This window comes from Nerophis ophidion, linkage group LG26, assembly GCF_033978795.1.
Source record: "Nerophis ophidion isolate RoL-2023_Sa linkage group LG26, RoL_Noph_v1.0, whole genome shotgun sequence".
Taxonomy (NCBI): domain Eukaryota; kingdom Metazoa; phylum Chordata; class Actinopteri; order Syngnathiformes; family Syngnathidae; genus Nerophis; species Nerophis ophidion.
In genome coordinates this window covers 2,373,260-2,401,133 of record NC_084636.1, presented here as the reverse complement: position 1 = coordinate 2,401,133, position 27,874 = coordinate 2,373,260, and the positions used below count along the sequence as shown (strand labels likewise).

At 32.3% G+C, this 27,874-nt stretch overlaps 1 protein-coding gene across 2 annotated transcripts in view; it reads left to right on the top strand.

Annotated features, from left to right (window-relative positions):
* LOC133543310 (artemin) overlaps nt 1–27,874 on the top strand; it is a 91,982-nt gene that overhangs the window by 56,405 nt on the left and 7,703 nt on the right. For both annotated transcript variants that reach the window (XM_061887800.1, XM_061887799.1), the window contains one exon: nt 9,301–9,463. In XM_061887800.1, the coding sequence (XP_061743784.1) occupies nt 9,304–9,463 (160 nt within the window). In that variant the 5' untranslated portion in view covers nt 9,301–9,303. The remainder of the gene's footprint in view (nt 1–9,300; nt 9,464–27,874) is intronic.

Sequence of the window (27,874 nt, the reverse complement as noted above, 5' to 3'; positions counted from 1 at the left end):
GCAAGGCATGAAACAAGTCAGCACAGGGCGACTGACTGGCAAAGACGAGCTTAAATACTGCCTCTGATTAGTGCTCGGGAAGCAGGTGTGCGGGGATTTTGTCCACCAGAGACAGGTGGACAAAATGAGTAACCAAGGAAACCAGACAAGGGAGTGGAAAAAAACAGGAACTTAAAGAGTCCAAAAGACAAACAGCACATGGCCAAACAAAAACATGATCAACAGACATGACATTTGATTTATTATTGGTTAGCTTCAGAATAACAATGTTATTAAAAAGAATAAGAGACTTATTATACTCTAAAAATGTTAATCTTACTTAAAAATGCACGCATTTAGTTGTATTCAGTGTTAAAAAATATGATATGGCTCTCACGGAAATACATTTTGAAATATTTGGCTTTCATGGCTCTCTCAGCCAAAAAGGTTCCCGACCCCTGATATAGCATATAGCAGTTAGCATCCCATGACCCACAATGCACTTCTGCCATGACCCTCCCCGCCCAATTCTTATTGGCTGACGTGTGTGTGACGATTGCTGACATTTTCTTCGTCTCTTCCGCGAACTAGATAAATAATATTATTTGATATTTTACAGTAATGCAGGGGTCGGGAACCTTTTTGGCTGAGAGAGCCATGAAAGCCAAATATTTCAAAATGTATTTCCGTGAGAGCCATATCGTATTTTTTAACACTGAATACAACTAAATGCGTGCATTTTTAAGTAAGACCAACGTTTTTAGAGTATAATAAGTCTCATATTATTTTTAATAACATTGTTATTCTGAAGCTAACCAATAATAAATGAAATATAATGTCTGTTGATCATGTTTTTGTTTGGCCATGTACTGTTTGTCCTTTGGACTCTTTAAGTTCCTGGTTTTCTTGGTTACTCATTTTGTCCACCTGTCTCTGGTGGACAAGATGCCCGCTCACCTGCTTCCCGAGCACTAATCAAAGGCAGTATTTAAGCTCGTCTTTGCCAGTCAGTCGCCCTGTGCTGACTTGTTTCATGCCTTGCCATAGTTTCGTGCTTCATGCCATGCCAAGTAAGTTCAGTTTGATTTATGTTCTTAGTCTCTTTATGCGTTAGCTTTGTTCCTTAGCCCAAGTTGTGCCTCCGCTGTGAGCGATTTTTGTTTGTATATTTTTTTAGTTCAAATTAAATCATGTTTTTACCTAAATGCCATGTCCCGAGTAGTACGTCTGCCTTCCTGGGAGAACGACCCCGCAGCAAGCTGCAACCCCCCACCCCCATCGTGACATAAAATACTTCTTACCATTAATGCGACTTCTTGAACAGGTGCGGTAGAAAACGGATGGATGGATTTAAATGCATGACAATGTTTTATATTTTGTACGTTATTTTTAGCATTGCGAAATTATTCATAATTATCGCGTTAAGCAATGTCAGCTTAGATTTATCTGAGAACCAGATGCAGTCATCAAAAGAGCCACATCTGGCTCTAGAGCCCCTGCAGTAATGTGTTAATAATTTCACAAATAAGTCGCTCCGGAGTATAAGTCGCACCCCCGGCCAAACTATGAAAAAAAACAGCGACTTATAGTCCAAAAAATACAGTAGTAGTACAGTTGGCACAGTACAGTAAGCTGACATTTAATATTTAAACATTTAACATTTCTAACAAATTTGAACAGAAATACTTCATGCCCATTCAGATAAATTCGTCAAAACTACAAATAAAACAATTTGGATTGTTTTCTAATTGACTGAAAGAGCACGCACTTGGCGCGATGATGTCATGTTGTCGATGGGAAAATGCATTTTTAGACCATATGGTTTGCCTGAGCGGCGAGGAGACCCCGAGAGTAACAAGCGCTTGCCTTCTCGCCTTTCCATTAAAGGGGAACATTACCACAATTTCAAAAGGGTTAAAAACAATAAAAATCAGTTCCCAGTGGCTTGTTGTATTTTTTGAAGTTTTTTTCAAAATTTTACCGGTCCCGGAATATCCCTGAATAAAGCTTTAAAGTGCCTTATTTTCGCTATCTTCGAAACCACTATCCATTTCCCTGTGACGTCATACAGTGCTGCCAATGTAAACATGGCGGTTACCACAGCAAGATATAGTGACATTAGCTCGGATTCAGACTCGGATTTCAGCGGCTTAAGCGATTCAACAGATTACGCATGTATTGAAACAGATGGTCGGAGTATGGAGGCAGATAGCAAAAACGAAATTGAAGAAATTGAAGCTATTGAGCGAATAGCTATTGACGCTATTCGGCCATAGCGTGGGTGTACCTAATGAAGTGGCCCATAGCATGGCTGCCTTATTAGCATCGCCGGTAAAATGTGCGGACCAAACGATCAGGACTTTCGCATCTTGTGACACTGGAGCAACTTAAATCCGTCGATTGGTAAGTGTTTGTTTCGCATTAAATGTGGGTATCAAGTTTCAAATGTACATACAGCTAGCGTAAATAGCATGTTAGCATCGATTAGCGTAGCATGTTAGCATCGATTAGCTGGCAGTCATGCCGTGACCAAATATGTCTGATTAGCACATAAGTCAACACCATCAACAAAACTCGCCTTTGTGATTTGGTTGACTTAATGGTTGCAAATGCATCTGCAGGTTATCCATACATCTCTGTGCCATGTCTGTCTTAGCATCGCCGGTCAAATGTGAAGAAGCTCTGGCACATTCAATGGGGGTCTGGCGGCAGACACTTTGGCATCTTCAGGCCAGTGGTGCAACTTGAATCCCTCCCTGTTAGTGTTGTTACACCCTCCGACAACACACCCACGAGGCATGATGTCTCCAAGGTTCCAAAAAATAGTCGAAAAAACGGAAAATAACAGAGCTGAGACCCAATGTTTGTAATGTGAAAATGAAAATGGCGGGTGTGTTACCTCGGTGACGTCACGTTCTGACGTCATCGCTAAAAGACCGATAAACAGAAAGGCGTTTAATTTGCCAAAATTCACCCGTTTATAGTTCGGAAATCGGTTGAAAAAATACATGGTCTTTTTTCTGCAACATCAAGGTATATATTGACGCTTGCATAGGTTTGGTGATAATGTTCCCCATTAAGAACAATAAATTAGTTTTAGTCATACTTGCCAACCTTGAGACCTCCAATTTCGGGAGGTGGGGGTAGGGCGGGGAGCGTGGTTGGAGGCGGGGCGTGGTTAAGTCCACTACTTCTTCCCCGAGGCTATCCAGGTCCAATCGCAGCTGCGGCTTGGAACTTACAAGCGTATTTCTTCATTTTACTCGTCGTCGGCGTCGCCACGGCTGTATTTTTACCTTGTTGTGTGCGCAGTTGTGCACTGCACTCTCTAAAAGCCGTAGATGTTATTGTCACATATGCATGTACAGTAGATGGCTGTATTTTCCTTTTTAAGAGTGTCACAACATTGCTGTTTACGGCAGACCACCTACTTTACGGTAGACGAAAACGTGACTGCTGTTGTTGTGTGTTGTTACCGCGCTGGGAGGACGTCAATGAAACTGCCTAACAATAAACCCACATAAGAAACCAAGAACTCGCCCTTGATCATTCTACAGTTATAACGTCACTGGCCAGACACGCTGTTTATATTGTGGGAAAGCGGATGTGAAAACAGGCTGTCCTCACTCAGGTCCGCCTGAATTTTGGGAGATTTTCGGGAGAAAATTTGTCTCGGGAGGTTTTCGGGAGAGGCGCTGAATTTCGGAAGTCTCCCGGAAAAAAGTATGGTTTTAGTATAAGTTTGCTGGTTTGAAGAAATGTAATGGCGAGCGCATATCATGATGTCAAGATAATGGCACTAGCATTTACTTCATTTGAAGGCCTACTGAAATGAGATGTTCTTATTTAAACGGGGATAGCAGGTCCATTATATGTGTCATACTTGATCATTTTGCGATATTTCCATATTTTTGCTGAAAGGATTTAGTAGAGATCATCGACGATAAAGTTTGCAACTTTTGGTCGCTAATAAAAAAACCTTGCCTGTACCGGAAGTAGCAGACGATGTGTGCGTGACATCACGGGTTGTGGAGCTCCTCACATCTGAACATTGTTTACAATCATGGCCACCAGCAGCGAGAGCGATTCGGACCGAGAAAGCGACGACTTCCCCATTAATTTGAGCAAGGATGAAAGATCCGTGGATGAGGAAAGTGAGAGTGAAGGACTAGAAAAAAGAAAAAAAAGACGGGGTTAGTGTGAGCGATTTAGATGTTATTAGACACATTTACTAGGATAATTCTGGAAAATCCCTTTTTTGCTTATTGTGTTACTAGTGTTTTAGTGAGATTATATGGTCGTACCTGTACAACCTGAAGGTTGGCCCCGCACCTTTCTTCAGCACCAGTGGACGGGTGGTGGCGATGCCCATCTCTGCCCTTCGCAAGCGACTCTCTTCAGAACACGATCTTTCAAAATGATCGCTGCATAATACACTGTACTTTGTGTGTGGGTTTCAATCCAACCGTGTTCGCTTGACATCTCTGTTCCATAGTAAAGCTTGACTGTCATCTTTCGGGAATGTAAACAATGAAACACCGGCTGTGTTTGTGTTGCTAAAGGCGGCCGCAATACACCGCTTCCCACCTACATCTTTCTTCTTTGACGTCTCCATTATTCATTGAACAAATTGCAAAAGATTCAGCAACATAGATGTCCAGAATACTGTGGAAGTATGCGATTAAAGCAGACTACTCATTGCTGGGATCGGTGCTGGATCAAAATGTCCTCTACAATGCGTGACGTCAAGCCCACGCGCCGTCATACTGCAACGTTTTCAACAAGAAACTCCGCGCGAAATTTAAAATTGCAATTTAGTAAACTAAAGCGGGCGTATTGGCATGTGTTGCAATGTTAATATTTCATCATTGATATATAAACTATCAGACTGTGTGGTCGCTAGTAGTGGCTTTCAGTAGGCCTTTAACAATATTTTTCAACATATTGAGCAAAAAGGTCTCTCTTTTTCCTGGCAAGAAAAGTGCACTCGTTATTAGTGAGAATGAACTTATTTTAAGCTATTTTTGGGTTCATTGAGGTGAGCTAATTGGACTTGTTTTGGAAAAGCCAAATGTTCTTGTTCTATTTTGCTTACTTCAAATAAAATACCCCTCATTTTTGTATTTTTTTTTTTCTTCTTTTTGAACACGGACTTTCTGCAGCGTCGGTGTCGGTTTCCACGCTGCAGAGGAGCTTATTTCAGTGAGGGATGCTAAAATATTAAACAGTCCCGCGCGGCCGCCAAGTGTCAGGTGCCAATTAAGTAAATAAAAGAGGCGCAGGCGGGGGGGCTGCACTTTCCACAATGCATGCTATGTCACGTTTAACATCAACAAAGAGGTGATTTAGCTGCTCTGACAACTAAATGCTACGACAAACCCTGTTTCCATATGAGTTTGGAAATTGTGTTAGATGTAAATATAAACAGAATACAATGATTTGCAAATCCTTTTCAAGCCATATTCAGTTGAATATGCTACAAAGACAACATATTTCATGTTCAAACTCATAAACTTTATTTTTTTTTGCAAATAATCATTAACTTTAGAATTTGATGCCAGCAAAACGTGACAAAGAAGTTGGGAAAGGTGGCAATAAATACCGATAAAGTTGAGGAATGCTCATCAAACACTTATTTGGAACATCCCTCAGGTGTGCAGGCTAATTGGGAACAGGTGGGTGCCATGATTGGCTATAAAAACAGCTTCCCGAAAAATGCTCAGTCTTTCACAAGAAAGGATGGGGCGAGGTACACCCCTTTGTCCACAACTGTGTGAGCAAATAGTCAAACAGTTTAAGAACAACATTTCTCAAAGTGCAATTGCAAGAAATTGAGGGATTTCAACATCTACGCTCCATAATATCATCAAAAGGTTCAGAGAATCTGGAGAAATCACTCCACCTGAGCGGCATGGCCGGAAACCAACATTGAATGACAGTGACCTTCCATCCCTCAAAAACCGACATCAATCTCTAAAGGATATCACCACATGGGCTCAGGAACACTTCAGAAAACCACTGTCACTAAATACAGTTTGTCGCTACATCTGTAAGTGCAAGTTAAAGCTCTACTATGCAAAGCGAAAGCCATTTATCAACAACATCCAGAAACGCCGCTGGCTTCTCTGAGCCCGAGAATATATGTATCTAACATAATAGTGAGAGTCCAGTCCATGGTGGATGTAACATAATAGTGTGAGAGTCCAGTCCATAGTGGATCTAACATAATAGTGTGAGAGTCCAGTCCATAGTGGATCTAACATAATAGTGTGAGAGTCCAGTCCATAGTGGATCTAACATAATAGTGTAAGAGTCCAGTCCATAGTGGATCTAACATAATAATGTGAGAGTCCAGTCCATAGTGGATCTAACATAATAGTGTGAGAGTGGAGTCCATAGTGGATCTAACATAATAGTGTGAGAGTGGAGTCCATAGTGGATCTAACATAATAGTGTGAGAGTCCAGTCCATAGTGGATCTAACATAATAGTGTGAGAGTCCAGTCCATAGTGGATCTAACATAATAGTGTAAGAGTCTAGTCAATAGTGGATCTAACATAATAGTGAGAGTCCAGTCCATAGTGGATCTAACATAATAGTGTGAGAGTTCAGTCCATAGTGGATCTAACATAATAGTGAGAGTCCAGTCCATAGTGGATCTAACATAATAGTGTGAGAGTCCAGTCCATAGTGGATCTAACATAATAGTGTGAGAGTCTAGTCCATAGTGGATCTAACATAATAGTGTGAGAGTCCAGTCCATAGTGGATCTAACATAATAGTGTGAGAGTCCAGTCCATAGTGGATCTAACATAATAGTGTGAGAGTCCAGTCCATAGTGGATCTAACATAATAGTGTGAGAGTCCAGTCCATAGTGGATCTAACATAATAGTGTGAGAGTCCAGTCCATAGTGGATCTAACATAATAGTGTAAGAGTCCAGTCAATAGTGGATCTAACATAATAGTGAGAGTCCAGTCCATAGTGGATCTAACATAATAGTGTGAGAGTTCAGTCCATAGTGGATCTAACATAATAGTGAGAGTCCAGTCCATAGTGGATCTAACATAATAGTGTGAGAGTCCAGTCCATAGTGGATCTAACATAATAGTGTGAGAGTCTAGTCCATAGTGGATCTAACATAATAGTGTGAGAGTCCAGTCCATAGTGGATCTAACATAATAGTGTGAGAGTCCAGTCCATAGTGGATCTAACATAATAGTGTGAGAGTCCAGTCCATAGTGGATCTAACATAATAGTGTGATAGTCCAGTCCATAGTGGATCTAACATAATAGTGTGAAAGTCCAGTCCATAGTGGATCTAACATAATAGTGAGAGTCCAGTCCATAGTAGATCTAACATAATAGTGAGAGTCCAGTCCATAGTGGATCTAACATAATAGTGTGAGAGTCCAGTCCATAGTGGATCTAACATAATAGTGAGAGTCCCGTCCGTAGTGGATCTAACATAATAGTGAGAGTCCAGTCCATAGTGGATCTAACATAATAGTGAGAGTCCAGTCCATAGTGGATCCAACATAATAGTGAGAGTCCAGTCCATAGTGGATCTAACATAATAGTGAGAGTCCCGTCCGTAGTGGATCTAACATAATAGTGAGAGTCCAGTCTATAGTTTATCTAACATAATGGGGTAGCATGGCGTAGTGGGTAGAGCGGCCGGCCAGAAACCTGAGGGTTGCAGGTTCGCTTCCCACCTATTGACATCCCAAAAATCGCTGCCGTTGTGTCCTTGGGCAGGACACTTCACCCTTTGCCCCCGGTGCCGCGCACACCGGTGAATGAATGATGAATGAATGATTGGTGGTGGTCGGAGGGGCCGTAGTCTCAAACTGGCAGCCTCGATTCCATCAGTCTACCCCAGGGCAGCTGTGGCTACTGATGTAGCTTACCACCACCAGGTGTGAATGAATGTTGAGTCCCATTTCTCTGCGAGCGCTTTGAGTGTTAAGAAAAGCGCTATATAAATCTTACGTATTTATTTATTTATTTATAATAGTATTCCTAGTATCGCAAGTATCATTATCAAGGACCATTATCAGTGGAGGGACGATACTAAACATGTTACACAATGCTATTGCATGCTAATAGCTAAGCTAACTGCTAAGCTAGGCTGAGGCAACAGAAGAAAAAAGAAATGCTAAGTAAAGGAAATTAACAAGTAAATTATTAGGAGTTAGCGAGAATATAAAAAAAAAATCCATCCATCTAAAGATACTATCAGTTTGTGATCGATACTAGAGCGAATAGGTCGATATTTTTATTCGTTCAAAATTATTATTTTTTCCTCTTTATGTTAATGTTTACAAACTCGTTGAATAATTCTGTGACACAGGAAAAATTTGACGACAAAGACCAAAGTATTTGAAAATAACAGTTGATAATAGTTTTTGTTTTTTATTAGTTATTGTCTGCTCTTGATTTAGTTTTGATCAAATATTTGTGTTTGATAAAAGAAGAGAAATTGTTCAAATATGGTGTGGATATAGTTCAACTGTCAATAACACTCACCATAAATACACGGAAACATTTATAGTTAATACATGTGACCTGTATCGGTAATTGTATCGGCCGATACCAATCATAATAATAATAGTAATAATAATAATAATAATAATAAATTTTATTTTTAAAAAGGAATTTACATTGAGCCAAAAACCTCAAAGTGCTATAGTGTATTAAAAAATAATAATAATGGTAAATGAATGGTAAATGGGTTGTACTTGTATAGCGCTTTTCTACCTTCAAGGTACTCAAAGCGCTTTGACACTACTTCCACATTCACCCATTCACACACACATTCACACAATCGTGGCGGGAGCTGCCATGCAAGGCCCTAACCACGACCCATCAGGAGCAAGGGTGAAGTGTCTTGCTCAAGGACACAACGGACGTGACTTGGTTGGTAGAAGGTGGGGATCTAACCAGGAACCCTCAGGTTGCTGGCACGGCCACTCTACCAACCGCGCCATAATAAATACAAATAAAAACTAGAACAGCCTAATAGCTAGAACTAGTATGCATATATCTAAAAAAAGGCTTTTTTAAAAAGAAGTGTTTTAAACCTTTTTTAAAAGGGTCTACAGTCTGTGGTGCCCTCAGGTGGTCAGGGAGAGCGTTCCACAGACTGGGAGCGGCGTAGCACGAAACTCGGATGGGAGCATCACTCGTGCGCACGTGAAATGTTGCATTCTGCATTAGCTTTGATGCTAATGCTGATGTTAAACCTAGCAATCCCTAGCTAGATTTGCTGGATTTCTGTGGTTTTTAGCGGAAAATGACTTCAACGCACTTTGTGGTCAGGTGATGCTGTGGCTGGTGGCGGCGCTGCTGGCGCTGGTGGAGGACGCCTTGTCCGAGGAGGACGTTCCAGAGGGCAACCTGGACTTGCAAGGTGTCCTGGTCCTGGGGCAGCCCTCCTGGCCTCCTCAAGATGAAGTGGACCCTCTCTGGCCGGAATCCTTAGGTAGGCCTTGGCACACGTGCGTCCTGATGCTAAGCTAACCGCTACCATACGGCGTGTGAAAATAGCAACTTGTCACTGCCGGGTGACTGATATAGTTTGTGGAAGTCGGCCCGGATCTTTTCAAGGTTCGAGCGTGGCCTTGGTCACCGGAGCCAGGGTAAAAATAATCACGCAGGCCATCCAGAGAGCTGATTGGCTCGCGTTGTCGCGCAATCCAAGCACAGATGCTCCTCCCACATGACCTATGACGCGGCGGTTTTATCACGAAAAAACATAATACAAACTGGAAGTGATGAGAATGAAATACAGTTCAGTTTTAGTTTCAGTTTCAGTGGAAAATGCATACCAGACAATGTAATGCAGGGTTTTTCAACCTTTTTTGAGCCAAGGCACTTTTTAGCGTTGAAAAAATGCAAAGGCACACCACCAGCAGAAATTATTAAAAAAGGAAACTCAATTGACAGTAAAAAGCAATTGTTGGATAGGACTTTAAAGCATAAGCAAGCATGTATGAGTATAGCTCTTGTCTCAAAGTAGGTGTACTGTCACCACCTGTCACATCACACCCTGATTTACTTTCACTTTTTTCCTGTTTTCCTGTGTGTACTTTTTTATTTCTTGTCTTGCGCTCCTATTTTGGTGGCTTTTTTCCTTGTTTTGGTATTTTCCTGTTGCAGTTTCATCAATCAATGTTTACTTATATAGCCCTAAATCACTAGTGTCTCAAAGGGCTGCACAAACCACAACACAAACCACTACGATATCCTCGTTCACATTTTTCAACCGTTTTTGACCATTCCACCTTCAAAACATTCTTCTTAACTCGGACAATAATTTTTTTGTTTTTTCTTCCGTAAAAATTCATGGTTTTCCAAAAATTCCAGGAATTCCAATTCCAAAGTAAAATTCAAACAGATTCCAACATTTCAACCATCAACCCACGCTGTTCTTCACATATGTTGAACGCAAAACATGTTGTGCCTTCCCAAGAGTCCCGGTTTTCCCAAAATTCCAGGAATGCAAATTCCAAATTAAAATTCTAACTGTTACTACCTCAGAATTTTTCAACTGTTTGAAAAAATTCTGACATCAACACATTCATATCATTTAGGACAATTGTGCTAATATAAATATATATTTTTTAATTCCAGTTTTTTCCCAAATTCCCAAATTTCCAGGAAATTCTCATTCAAATGTGCTACAATGCCCAAAATTCTCAAAATGTAGCACCATTTTTACCCGATTCCAACCTATCAACCATCCACCCCCACTGTTCTTCACATACTGTATGTCAAATGCAAAATATATATACATATATATATATATATATATATATATATATATATATATATATATATATATATATATATATACATATATATATATATATATATATATATATATATATATATATATACATACATATATATATATATATATATATATATATATATATATATATATATATATATATATATTATATCCATCCATCCATTTTCTACAGCCCACTCTCTCTGTGGTCGCGGGGGGAGCTGGAGGCCATCTCAGCTATATAATATATATATTTATTTAAACTTTCAACGCCTAACAACACCTGCTCAGTGGCTTTAGAGTGTCTTCCTTTGAGTGATATTTCCCACACCTGCTTTGTTTTAGCAATCAAGAATAATTCACTTGTTTTTATCCTTCTTTGTGGGGACATTGTTGATTGTCATGTCATGTTCGGATGTACATTGTCTTTGCTCCACTGTAAGTTTTTGCTGTCGTCCAGCATTCTTTTTTTGTTTACTTCGCAGCCAGTTCAGGTGTAGTTTGGTTCTGCATAGCCTTCCCTAAGCTTCAATGCCTTTACTTAGGGGCACTCACCTTGTGTTTATTTTTGGTTTAAGCATTAGACACCTTTTTACCTGCACACTGCCTCCCGCTGTTTCCCACATCTACAAAACAATTAGCTACCTGCCGCCACCTACTGTATCCTTAAACGATTTGCTCAGGCATTTGTCGACAAAAGTGGTGACGCTCGCCCCGTCCTTGTTTGTGAACGAGTGAGCATTTCATGGAAGCTGCTTTTATAACCAATCATGGCACCCACCTGTTCCCAATTAGCCTGATCACCTGTGGGATGTTCCAAATAAGTCTTTGATGAGCATTCCTCAACTTTCTCACTCTTTTTTGCCACTTGTGCCAGCTTTTTTGAGATATGTTGCAGGCATCAAATTCCAAATGAGTCTCTGTATGAACGTTAAATATCTTGTCTTTGCAGTCTTTTCAATTGAATATAAGTTGAAAAGGATTTGTTTTATTCTCTTTTTATTTATCATTGACACAAGGTGACAACTTCACTGCTTTTGGCTTTTGTATATCATTATCACTGGAGGCTGCAATAGTCACCCAGCCCCCAATATACATATAAATATACATATATATGTCAATCACTGGTCACATTAAGACTGGAACAATATTGCAATTCACACCATCATGCCATCCACTTTCTAATAAGGGTTAATAATGTAATTAATACCTTCATACCGACAGCTTTCAGACTGTATAATGCATATGTTCCTTTCTGACTGTACTTAAATGTATAATAGACTGTATTTATATTATTCACATGTGAATAATGTTGTATAATAGACTGTATTTATGTTATTCACATGTGAATAATGCTTTGTAATAGACTGTATTTATGTATGTTATTCACATGTGAATAATGCTGTATAATAGACTGTATTTATGGATGTTATTCACATGTGAATAATGCTGTATAATAGACTGTATTTATGTTATTCACATGTGAATAATGCTTTGTAATAGACTGTATTTATATATGTTATTCACATGTGAATAATGCTGTATAATAGACTGTATTTATGGATGTTATTCACATGTGAATAATGCTGTATAATAGACTGTATTTATGTTATTCACATGTGAATAATGTTGTCTAATAGACTGTATTTATGTTATTCACATGTGAATAATGCTTTGTAATAGACTGTATTTATGTATGTTAATCACATGCGAATAACGGGACGGTGTGGCGCAGTGGGAGAGTGGCCGTGCGCAACCCGAGGGTCCCGGGTTCAAATCCCACCTAGTACCAACCTTGTCACGTCCGTTGTGTCCTGAGCAAGACACTTCACCCTTGCTCCTGATGGGTGCTGGTTGGCGCCTTGCATGGCAGCTCCCTCCATCAGTGTGGAAATGTGTGTGTGAATGGGTAAATGTGGAAGTAGTGTCAAAGCGCTTTGAGTACCTTGAAGGTAGAAAAGCGCTATACAAGTACAACCCATTTATTATTATTATTTATTATAACACTGTATAATAGACTATATTTATGTATGTTATTCACATGTGAATAATGCTGTATAATAGACTGTATTTATGTTATTCACATGTGAATAATGCTGTATAATAGACTGTATTTATATTCACATGTGAATAATGCTGTATAATAGACTGTATTTATATTATTCACATGTGAATAATGCTGTATAATAGACTGTATTTATGTATGTTATTCACATGTGAATAATGCTATATAATAGACTGTATTTATGTTATTCACATGTGAATAATGCTGTATAATAGACTGTATTTATGTTATTCACATTTGAATAATGCTGTATAATAGACTGTATTTATGTATATTATTCACATGTGAATAATGCTGTATAATAGACTGTATTTATATTATTCACATGTGAATAATGCTGTATAATAGACTGTATTTATATTATTCACATGTGAATAATGCTGTATAATAGACTGTATTTATATTATTCTCATGTGAATAATGCTGTATAATAGACTGTATTTATGTATGTTATTCACATGTGAATAATGCTGTATAATAGACTGTATTTATATTATTCACATGTGAATAATGCTGTATAATAGACTGTATTTATGTTATTCACATGTGAATAATGCTGTATAATAGACTGTATTTATGTTATTCACATGTCAATAATGCTGTATAATAGACTGTATTTATGTTATTCACATGTGAATAATGCTGTATAATAGACTGTATTTATGTTATTCACATGTAAATAATGCTGTATAATAGACTGTATTTATGTTATTCACATGTGAATAATGCTGTATAATAGACTGTATTTATGTATATTATTCACATGTGAATAATGCTGTATAATAGACTGTATTTATATTATTCACATGTGAATAATGCTGTATAATAGACTGTATTTATATTATTCACATGTGAATAATGCTGTATAATAGACTGTATTTATATTATTCTCATGTGAATAATGCTGTATAATAGACTGTTTTTATGTATGTTATTCACATGTGAATAATGCTGTATAAAAGACTGTATTTATATTATTCACATGTGAATAATGCTGTATAATAGACTGTATTTATGTTATTCACATGTGAATAATGCTGTATAATAGACTGTATTTATATTATTCACATGTGAATAATACTGTATAATAGACTGTATTTATATTATTTACATGTGAATAATGCTGTATAATAGACTGTATTTATTTTATTCACATGTGAATAATGCTGTATAATAGACTGTATTTATATTATTCTCATGTGAATAATGCTGTATAATAGACTGTATTTATGTATGTTATTCACATGTGAATAATGCTGTATAATAGACTGTATTTATATTATTCACATGTGAATAATGCTGTATAATAGACTGTATTTATGTTATTCACATGTGAATAATGCTGTATAATAGACTGTATTTATATTATTCACATGTGAATAATGCTGTATAATAGACTGTATTTATATTATTCACATGTGAATAATCCTGCATAATAGACTTTATTTATATTATTCACAAGTGAATAATGCTGTATAATAGACTGTATTTATATTATTCACATGTGAATAATGCTGTATAATAGACTGTATTTATGTTATTCACATGTGAATAATGCTGTATAATAGACTGTATTTATATTATTCACATGTGAATAATACTGTATAATAGACTGTATTTATATTATTTACATGTGAATAATGCTGTATAATAGACTGTATTTATTTTATTCACATGTGAATAATGCTGTATAATAGACTGTATTAATATTATTCTCATGTGAATAATGCTGTATAATAGACTGTATTTATGTATGTTATTCACATGTGAATAATGCTGTATAATAGACTGTATTTATATTATTCACATGTGAATAATGCTGTATAATAGACTGTATTTATGTTATTCACATGTGAATAATGCTGTATAATAGACTGTATTTATATTATTCACATGTGAATAATGCTGTATAATAGACTGTATTTATATTATTCACATGTGAATAATGCTGCATAATAGACTTTATTTATATTATTCACAAGTGAATAATGCTGTATAATAGACTGTATTTATATTATTCACATGTGAATAATGCTTTACAATAGACTGTATTTATGTTTTTCACATGTGAATAATGCTGTATAATAGACCGTATTTATGTATGTTATTCACATGTGAATAATGCTGTACAATAGACTGTACTTATATTATTCACATGTAAATAATGCTGTATAATAGACTGTATTTATATTATTCACATGTGAATAATGCTGTATAATAGACTGTATTTATGCATGTTATTCAAATGTGAATAATGCTGTATAATAGACTGTATTTATGTATGTTATTCACATGTGAATAATGCTGTATAATAGACTGTATTTATATTATTCTCATGTGAATAATGCTGTATGATAGACTGTATTTATGTATGTTATTCACATGTGAATAATGCTGTATAATAGACTGTATTTATATTATTCACATGTGAATAATGCTGTATAATAGACTGTACTTATATTATTCACATGTAAATAATGCTGTATAATAGACTATTTATATTATTCACATGTGAATAATGCTGTATAATAGACTGTATTTATATTAGTCAAATGTGAATAATGCATAATAATACTGTATTTATATTATTCACATGTGAATAATGCTGTATAATAGACTGTACTTATATTATTCACGTGAATAATGCTGTATAATAGCCTGTATTTATGTATGTTATTCACATGTGAATAATGCTGTATAATAGACTATTTATTTATGTTATTCACATGTGACTAATGCTGTATAATGGACTGTATTTATATTATTCACATGTGAATAATGCTGTATAACAGACTGTACTTATATTATTCACGTGAATAATGCTGTATAATAGACTGTATTTATGTATGTTATTCACATGTGAATAATGCTGTATAATAGACTATTTATTTATGTTATTCACATGTGACTAATGCTGTATAATGGACTGTATTTATATTATTCACATGTGAATAATGCTGTATAACAGACTGTATTTATTTTATTCACATGTGAATAATGCTGTATAATAGACTGTACTTATATTATTCACGTGAATAATGCTGTGTAATAGACTGTATTTATTTATGTTATTCACATGTGAATAATGCTGTATAATAGACTGTATTTATGTTATTCACATGTGAATAATGCTGTATAATAGACTGTATTTATGTATGTTATTCACATGTGAATAATGCTGTATAATAGACTGTATTTATATTATTCACATGTGAATAATGCTGTATAATAGACTATTTATATTATTCACATGTGAATAATGCTATATAAGAGACTGTATTTGTTATTCACATGTGAATAATGCTGTATAATAGACTGTATTTATATTATTCACATGTGAATAATGCTGTATAATAGACTGTATTTATATTATTCACATGTGAATAATGCTGTATAACAGACTGTACTTATATTATTCACGTGAATAATGCTGTATAATAGACTGTATTTATGTATGTTATTCACATGTGAATAATGCTGTATAATAGACTATTTATTTATGTTATTCACATGTGACTAATGCTGTATAATGGACTGTATTTATATTATTCACATGTGAATAATGCTGTATAACAGACTGTATTTATTTTATTCACATGTGAATAATGCTGTATAATAGACTGTACTTATATTATTCACGTGAATAATGCTGTGTAATAGACTGTATTTATTCATGTTATTCACATGTGAATAATGCTGTATAATAGACTGTATTTATGTTATTCACATGTGAATAATGCTGTATAATAGACTGTATTTATATTATTCACATGTGAATAATGCTGTATAATAGACTGTATTTATATTATTCACATGTGAATAATGCTGTATAACAGACTGTACTTATATTATTCACGTGAATAATGCTGTATAATAGACTGTATTTATGTATGTTATTCACATGTGAATAATGCTGTATAATAGACTATTTATTTATGTTATTCACATGTGACTAATGCTGTATAATGGACTGTATTTATATTATTCACATGTGAATAATGCTGTATAACAGACTGTATTTATTTTATTCACATGTGAATAATGCTGTATAATAGACTATTTATTTATGTTATTCACATGTGACTAATGCTGTATAATGGACTGTATTTATATTATTCACATGTGAATAATGCTGTATAACAAACTGTACTTATATTATTCACGTGAATAATGCTGTATAATAGACTGTATTTATGTATGTTATTCACATGTGAATAATGCTGTATAATAGACTATTTATTTATGTTATTCACATGTGACTAATGCTGTATAATGGACTGTATTTATATTATTCACATGTGAATAATGCTGTATAACAGACTGTATTTATTTTATTCACATGTGAATAATGCTGTATAATAGACTGTACTTATATTATTCACGTGAATAATGCTGTGTAATAGACTGTATTTATTTATGTTATTCACATGTGAATAATGCTGTATAATAGACTGTATTTATGTTATTCACATGTGAATAATGCTGTATAATAGACTGTATTTATGTATGTTATTCACATGTGAATAATGCTGTATAATAGACTGTATTTATATTATTCACATGTGAATAATGCTGTATAATAGACTATTTATATTATTCACATGTGAATAATGCTATATAAGAGACTGTATTTGTTATTCACATGAGAATAATGCTGTATAATAGACTGTATTTATATTATTCACATGTGAATAATGCTGTATAATAGACTGTATTTATATTATTCACATGTGAATAATGCTGTATAACAGACTGTACTTATATTATTCACGTGAATAATGCTGTATAATAGACTGTATTTATGTATGTTATTCACATGTGAATAATGCTGTATAATAGACTATTTATTTATGTTATTCACATGTGACTAATGCTGTATAATGGACTGTATTTATATTATTCACATGTGAATAATGCTGTATAACAGACTGTATTTATTTTATTCACATGTGAATAATGCTGTATAATAGACTGTACTTATATTATTCACGTGAATAATGCTGTGTAATAGACTGTATTTATTCATGTTATTCACATGTGAATAATGCTGTATAATAGACTGTATTTATGTTATTCACATGTGAATAATGCTGTATAATAGACTGTATTTATATTATTCACATGTGAATAATGCTGTATAATAGACTGTATTTATATTATTCACATGTGAATAATGCTGTATAACAGACTGTACTTATATTATTCACGTGAATAATGCTGTATAATAGACTGTATTTATGTATGTTATTCACATGTGAATAATGCTGTATAATAGACTATTTATTTATGTTATTCACATGTGACTAATGCTGTATAATGGACTGTATTTATATTATTCACATGTGAATAATGCTGTATAACAGACTGTATTTATTTTATTCACATGTGAATAATGCTGTATAATAGACTATTTATTTATGTTATTCACATGTGACTAATGCTGTATAATGGACTGTATTTATATTATTCACATGTGAATAATGCTGTATAACAAACTGTACTTATATTATTCACGTGAATAATGCTGTATAATAGACTGTATTTATGTATGTTATTCACATGTGAATAATGCTGTATAATAGACTATTTATTTATGTTATTCACATGTGACTAATGCTGTATAATGGACTGTATTTATATTATTCACATGTGAATAATGCTGTATAACAGACTGTATTTATTTTATTCACATGTGAATAATGCTGTATAATAGACTGTACTTATATTATTCACGTGAATAATGCTGTGTAATAGACTGTATTTATTTATGTTATTCACATGTGAATAATGCTGTATAATAGACTGTATTTATGTTATTCACATGTGAATAATGCTGTATAATAGACTGTATTTATGTATGTTATTCACATGTGAATAATGCTGTATAATAGACTGTATTTATATTATTCACATGTGAATAATGCTGTATAATAGACTATTTATATTATTCACATGTGAATAATGCTATATAAGAGACTGTATTTGTTATTCACATGAGAATAATGCTGTATAATAGACTGTATTTATATTATTCACATGTGAATAATGCTGTATAATAGACTGTATTTATATTATTCACATGTGAATAATGCTGTATAACAGACTGTACTTATATTATTCACGTGAATAATGCTGTATAATAGACTGTATTTATGTATGTTATTCACATGTGAATAATGCTGTATAATAGACTATTTATTTATGTTATTCACATGTGACTAATGCTGTATAATGGACTGTATTTATATTATTCACATGTGAATAATGCTGTATAACAGACTGTATTTATTTTATTCACACGTGAATAATGCTGTATAATAGACTGTACTTATATTATTCACGTGAATAATGCTGTGTAATAGACTGTATTTATTCATGTTATTCACATGTGAATAATGCTGTATAATAGACTGTATTTATGTTATTCACATGTGAATAATGCTGTATAATAGACTGTATTTATATTATTCACATGTGAATAATGCTGTATAATAGACTGTATTTATATTATTCACATGTGAATAATGCTGTATAACAGACTGTACTTATATTATTCACGTGAATAATGCTGTATAATAGACTGTATTTATGTATGTTATTCACATGTGAATAATGCTGTATAATAGACTATTTATTTATGTTATTCACATGTGACTAATGCTGTATAATGGACTGTATTTATATTATTCACATGTGAATAATGCTGTATAACAGACTGTATTTATTTTATTCACATGTGAATAATGCTGTATAATAGACTATTTATTTATGTTATTCACATGTGACTAATGCTGTATAATGGACTGTATTTATATTATTCACATGTGAATAATGCTGTATAACAAACTGTACTTATATTATTCACGTGAATAATGCTGTATAATAGACTGTATTTATGTATGTTATTCACATGTGAATAATGCTGTATAATAGACTATTTATTTATGTTATTCACATGTGACTAATGCTGTATAATGGACTGTATTTATATTATTCACATGTGAATAATGCTGTATAACAGACTGTATTTATTTTATTCACATGTGAATAATGCTGTATAATAGACTGTACTTATATTATTCACGTGAATAATGCTGTGTAATAGACTGTATTTATTTATGTTATTCACATGTGAATAATGCTGTATAATAGACTGTATTTATGTTATTCACATGTGAATAATGCTGTATAATAGACTGTATTTATGTATGTTATTCACATGTGAATAATGCTGTATAATAGACTGTATTTATATTATTCACATGTGAATAATGCTGTATAATAGACTATTTATATTATTCACATGTGAATAATGCTATATAAGAGACTGTATTTGTTATTCACATGAGAATAATGCTGTATAATAGACTATTTATTTATATTATTCACATGTGAATAATGCTGTATAATAGACTGTATTTATATTATTCACATGTGAATAATGCTGTATAACAGACTGTACTTATATTATTCACGTGTGAATAATGCTGTATAATAGACTGTACTTATATTATTCACGTGAATAATGCTGTGTAATAGACTGTATTTATTCATGTTATTCACATGTGAATAATGCTGTATAATAGACTGTATTTATGTTATTCACATGTGAATAATGCTGTATAATAGACTGTATTTATATTATTCACATGTGAATAATGCTGTATAATAGACTGTATTTATATTATTCACATGTGAATAATGCTGTATAACAGACTGTACTTATATTATTCACGTGAATAATGCTGTATAATAGACTGTATTTATGTATGTTATTCACATGTGAATAATGCTGTATAATAGACTATTTATTTATGTTATTCACATGTGACTAATGCTGTATAATGGACTGTATTTATATTATTCACATGTGAATAATGCTGTATAACAGACTGTATTTATTTTATTCACATGTGAATAATGCTGTATAATAGACTGTACTTATATTATTCACGTGAATAATGCTGTGTAATAGACTGTATTTATTCATGTTATTCACATGTGAATAATGCTGTATAATAGACTGTATTTATATTATTCACATGTGAATAATGCTGTATAATAGACTGTATTTATATTATTCACATGTGAATAATGCTGTATAACAGACTGTACTTATATTATTCACGTGAATAATGCTGTATAATAGACTGTATTTATGTATGTTATTCACATGTGAATAATGCTGTATAATAGACTATTTATTTATGTTATTCACATGTGACTAATGCTGTATAATGGACTGTATTTATATTATTCACATGTGAATAATGCTGTATAACAGACTGTATTTATTTTATTCACATGTGAATAATGCTGTATAATAGACTGTACTTATATTATTCACGTGAATAATGCTGTGTAATAGACTGTATTTATTCATGTTATTCACATGTGAATAATGCTGTATAATAGACTGTATTTATGTTATTCACATGTGAATAATGCTGTATAATAGACTGTATTTATGTATGTTATTCACATGTGAATAATGCTGTTTAATAGACTGTATTTATATTATTCACATGTGAATAATGCTGTATAATAGACTATTTATATTATTCACATGTGAATAATGCTGTATAATAGACTGTATTTATATTATTCACATGTGAATAATGCTGTATAATAGACTGTATTTATGTATGTTATTCACATGTGAATAATGCTGTATAATAGACTGTATTTATATTATTCACATGTGAATAATGCTGTATAATAGACTATTTATATTATTCACATGTGAATAATGCTGTATAATAGACTGTATTTATATTATTCACATGTGAATAATGCTGTATAATAGACTGTATTTATATTATTCACATGTGAATAATGCTGTGTAATAGACTGTATTCATATTGTTATTCACATGTGAATAATGCTGTATAATAGACTGTATTTATTTTATTCACATGTGAATAATGCTGTATAATAGACTGTATTTATATTATTCACATGTGAATAATGCTGTATAATAGACTATTTATATTATTCACATGTGAATAATGCTGTATAATAGACTGTATTTATATTAGTCAAATGTGAATAATGCTGTATAATAGACTGTATTTATATTATTTACATGTGAATAATGCTGTATAATAGACAGTATTTGTTATTTACATGTGAATAGTGCTGTTTAGAAGACTATTTATATTATTTATATGTGAATAATGCTGTACAATAGACTGTATTTATGTTCTTCACATGTGAATGATGCTGTAAAATAGACTGTATTTATATTAGTCAAATGTGAATAATGTATAATAATACTGTATTTATATTATTCACATGTGAATAATGCTGTATAATAGACTGTATTTATGTTATTCACATGTGAATAATGCTGTATAATGGACTGTATTTATATTATTCACATGTGAATAATGCTGTATAACAGACTGTATTTATTTTATTCACATGTGAATAATGCTGTATAATAGACTGTACTTATATTATTCACGTGAATAATGCTGTGTAATAGACTGTATTTATTTATGTTATTCACATGTGAATAATGCTGTATAATAGACTGTATTTATGTTATTCACATGTGAATAATGCTGTATAATAGACTGTATTTATGTATGTTATTCACATGTGAATAATGCTGTATAATAGACTGTATTTATATTATTCACATGTGAATAATGCTGTATAATAGACTATTTATATTATTCACATGTGAATAATGCTATATAAGAGACTGTATTTGTTATTCACATGAGAATAATGCTGTATAATAGACTGTATTTATATTATTCACATGTGAATAATGCTGTATAATAGACTGTATTTATATTATTCACATGTGAATAATGCTGTATAACAGACTGTACTTATATTATTCACGTGAATAATGCTGTATAATAGACTGTATTTATGTATGTTATTCACATGTGAATAATGCTGTATAATAGACTATTTATTTATGTTATTCACATGTGACTAATGCTGTATAATGGACTGTATTTATATTATTCACATGTGAATAATGCTGTATAACAGACTGTATTTATTTTATTCACATGTGAATAATGCTGTATAATAGACTGTACTTATATTATTCACGTGAATAATGCTGTGTAATAGACTGTATTTATTCATGTTATTCACATGTGAATAATGCTGTATAATAGACTGTATTTATGTTATTCACATGTGAATAATGCTGTATAATAGACTGTATTTATATTATTCACATGTGAATAATGCTGTATAATAGACTGTATTTATATTATTCACATGTGAATAATGCTGTATAACAGACTGTACTTATATTATTCACGTGAATAATGCTGTATAATAGACTGTATTTATGTATGTTATTCACATGTGAATAATGCTGTATAATAGACTATTTATTTATGTTATTCACATGTGACTAATGCTGTATAATGGACTGTATTTATATTATTCACATGTGAATAATGCTGTATAACAGACTGTATTTATTTTATTCACATGTGAATAATGCTGTATAATAGACTATTTATTTATGTTATTCACATGTGACTAATGCTGTATAATGGACTGTATTTATATTATTCACATGTGAATAATGCTGTATAACAAACTGTACTTATATTATTCACGTGAATAATGCTGTATAATAGACTGTATTTATGTATGTTATTCACATGTGAATAATGCTGTATAATAGACTATTTATTTATGTTATTCACATGTGACTAATGCTGTATAATGGACTGTATTTATATTATTCACATGTGAATAATGCTGTATAACAGACTGTATTTATTTTATTCACATGTGAATAATGCTGTATAATAGACTGTACTTATATTATTCACGTGAATAATGCTGTGTAATAGACTGTATTTATTTATGTTATTCACATGTGAATAATGCTGTATAATAGACTGTATTTATGTTATTCACATGTGAATAATGCTGTATAATAGACTGTATTTATGTATGTTATTCACATGTGAATAATGCTGTATAATAGACTGTATTTATATTATTCACATGTGAATAATGCTGTATAATAGACTATTTATATTATTCACATGTGAATAATGCTATATAAGAGACTGTATTTGTTATTCACATGAGAATAATGCTGTATAATAGACTGTATTTATATTATTCACATGTGAATAATGCTGTATAATAGACTGTATTTATATTATTCACATGTGAATAATGCTGTATAACAGACTGTACTTATATTATTCACGTGAATAATGCTGTATAATAGACTGTATTTATGTATGTTATTCACATGTGAATAATGCTGTATAATAGACTATTTATTTATGTTATTCACATGTGACTAATGCTGTATAATGGACTGTATTTATATTATTCACATGTGAATAATGCTGTATAACAGACTGTATTTATTTTATTCACACGTGAATAATGCTGTATAATAGACTGTACTTATATTATTCACGTGAATAATGCTGTGTAATAGACTGTATTTATTCATGTTATTCACATGTGAATAATGCTGTATAATAGACTGTATTTATGTTATTCACATGTGAATAATGCTGTATAATAGACTGTATTTATATTATTCACATGTGAATAATGCTGTATAATAGACTGTATTTATATTATTCACATGTGAATAATGCTGTATAACAGACTGTACTTATATTATTCACGTGAATAATGCTGTATAATAGACTGTATTTATGTATGTTATTCACATGTGAATAATGCTGTATAATAGACTATTTATTTATGTTATTCACATGTGACTAATGCTGTATAATGGACTGTATTTATATTATTCACATGTGAATAATGCTGTATAACAGACTGTATTTATTTTATTCACATGTGAATAATGCTGTATAATAGACTATTTATTTATGTTATTCACATGTGACTAATGCTGTATAATGGACTGTATTTATATTATTCACATGTGAATAATGCTGTATAACAAACTGTACTTATATTATTCACGTGAATAATGCTGTATAATAGACTGTATTTATGTATGTTATTCACATGTGAATAATGCTGTATAATAGACTATTTATTTATGTTATTCACATGTGACTAATGCTGTATAATGGACTGTATTTATATTATTCACATGTGAATAATGCTGTATAACAGACTGTATTTATTTTATTCACATGTGAATAATGCTGTATAATAGACTGTACTTATATTATTCACGTGAATAATGCTGTGTAATAGACTGTATTTATTTATGTTATTCACATGTGAATAATGCTGTATAATAGACTGTATTTATGTTATTCACATGTGAATAATGCTGTATAATAGACTGTATTTATGTATGTTATTCACATGTGAATAATGCTGTATAATAGACTGTATTTATATTATTCACATGTGAATAATGCTGTATAATAGACTATTTATATTATTCACATGTGAATAATGCTATATAAGAGACTGTATTTGTTATTCACATGAGAATAATGCTGTATAATAGACTATTTATTTATATTATTCACATGTGAATAATGCTGTATAATAGACTGTATTTATATTATTCACATGTGAATAATGCTGTATAACAGACTGTACTTATATTATTCACGTGAATAATGCTGTATAATAGACTGTATTTATGTATGTTATTCACATGTGAATAATGCTGTATAATAGACTATTTATTTATGTTATTCACATGTGACTAATGCTGTATAATGGACTGTATTTATATTATTCACATGTGAATAATGCTGTATAACAGACTGTATTTATTTTATTCACATGTGAATAATGCTGTATAATAGACTGTACTTATATTATTCACGTGAATAATGCTGTGTAATAGACTGTATTTATTCATGTTATTCACATGTGAATAATGCTGTATAATAGACTGTATTTATGTTATTCACATGTGAATAATGCTGTATAATAGACTGTATTTATATTATTCACATGTGAATAATGCTGTATAATAGACTGTATTTATATTATTCACATGTGAATAATGCTGTATAACAGACTGTACTTATATTATTCACGTGAATAATGCTGTATAATAGACTGTATTTATGTATGTTATTCACATGTGAATAATGCTGTATAATAGACTATTTATTTATGTTATTCACATGTGACTAATGCTGTATAATGGACTGTATTTATATTATTCACATGTGAATAATGCTGTATAACAGACTGTATTTATTTTATTCACATGTGAATAATGCTGTATAATAGACTGTACTTATATTATTCACGTGAATAATGCTGTGTAATAGACTGTATTTATTCATGTTATTCACATGTGAATAATGCTGTATAATAGACTGTATTTATGTTATTCACATGTGAATAATGCTGTATAATAGACTGTATTTATGTATGTTATTCACATGTGAATAATGCTGTTTAATAGACTGTATTTATATTATTCACATGTGAATAATGCTGTATAATAGACTATTTATATTATTCACATGTGAATAATGCTGTATAATAGACTGTATTTATATTATTCACATGTGAATAATGCTGTATAATAGACTGTATTTATGTATGTTATTCACATGTGAATAATGCTGTATAATAGACTGTATTTATATTATTCACATGTGAATAATGCTGTATAATAGACTATTTATATTATTCACATGTGAATAATGCTGTATAATAGACTGTATTTATATTATTCACATGTGAATAATGCTGTATAATAGACTGTATTTATATTATTCACATGTGAATAATGCTGTGTAATAGACTGTATTCATATTGTTATTCACATGTGAATAATGCTGTATAATAGACTGTATTTATTTTATTCACATGTGAATAATGCTGTATAATAGACTGTATTTATATTATTCACATGTGAATAATGCTGTATAATAGACTATTTATATTATTCACATGTGAATAATGCTGTATAATAGACTGTATTTATATTAGTCAAATGTGAATAATGCTGTATAATAGACTGTATTTATATTATTTACATGTGAATAATGCTGTATAATAGACAGTATTTGTTATTTACATGTGAATAGTGCTGTTTAGAAGACTATTTATATTATTTATATGTGAATAATGCTGTACAATAGACTGTATTTATGTTCTTCACATGTGAATGATGCTGTAAAATAGACTGTATTTATATTAGTCAAATGTGAATAATGTATAATAATACTGTATTTATATTATTCACATGTGAATAATGCTGTATAATAGACTGTATTTATGTTATTCACATGTGAATAATGCTGTAAAATAGACTGTATTTATTTTATTCACATGTGAATAATGCTTTATAGTAGACTGTATTTATATTAGTCAAATGTGAATAATGTATAATAGACTGTACTTATATTATTCACATGTGAATAATGATGTATAATAGACTGTATTTATATTATTCACATGTAAAAAATACCTAAATGTTTATTGTTTATTGTGAGTGAATTTCGCCCCTGGGATCAGTAAAGTACTTTCTATTCTATTCTAATAACTCTTGTTTTGAACAACATTGTATCGTATCCCCAGGGCCAGTTGGCTCCTCCCCCCTGGCCAGCGTGGTGTGCTCGCTACCATCAGATCACATTAATTGATTGACTTTCTGTTAATGGGCATAAATGTACGGTGGAGTGAGCCACCATCTCACGTCTGGGCAAGAAAACTGAAGCATGTCAGCTGGGTCACATGACCGCCGTGAGACAAACGTCCCAAACAACGAGATGATTGAGATCCTAACAAGAGTTCCATGTCGTACAGTCACAGCCAGCTGGAAGTTTTGCCGCTGAACCGTGACATGAAATATTTGTGTGTGATTACGTCAAAATAATTAATAGTTTGTGCGTGTCTGGACGTGGCCGGGGAGTTCTTCGCCTGGGGAACATTTCTATGCATTTCTCCATCACGACATGACAAGTGCGGTAAACACGGAGACATGAACTGACAAGCACCTTTTTGACGCTCCTCGCTCATAAACACATTATAATGGGACTGGGGCTTGTGGTTGCCACTCCGTGCAGTAGATGGCATCGCAGCACACCTCACGCGCTGCACACCTCCTGGAACCAGAT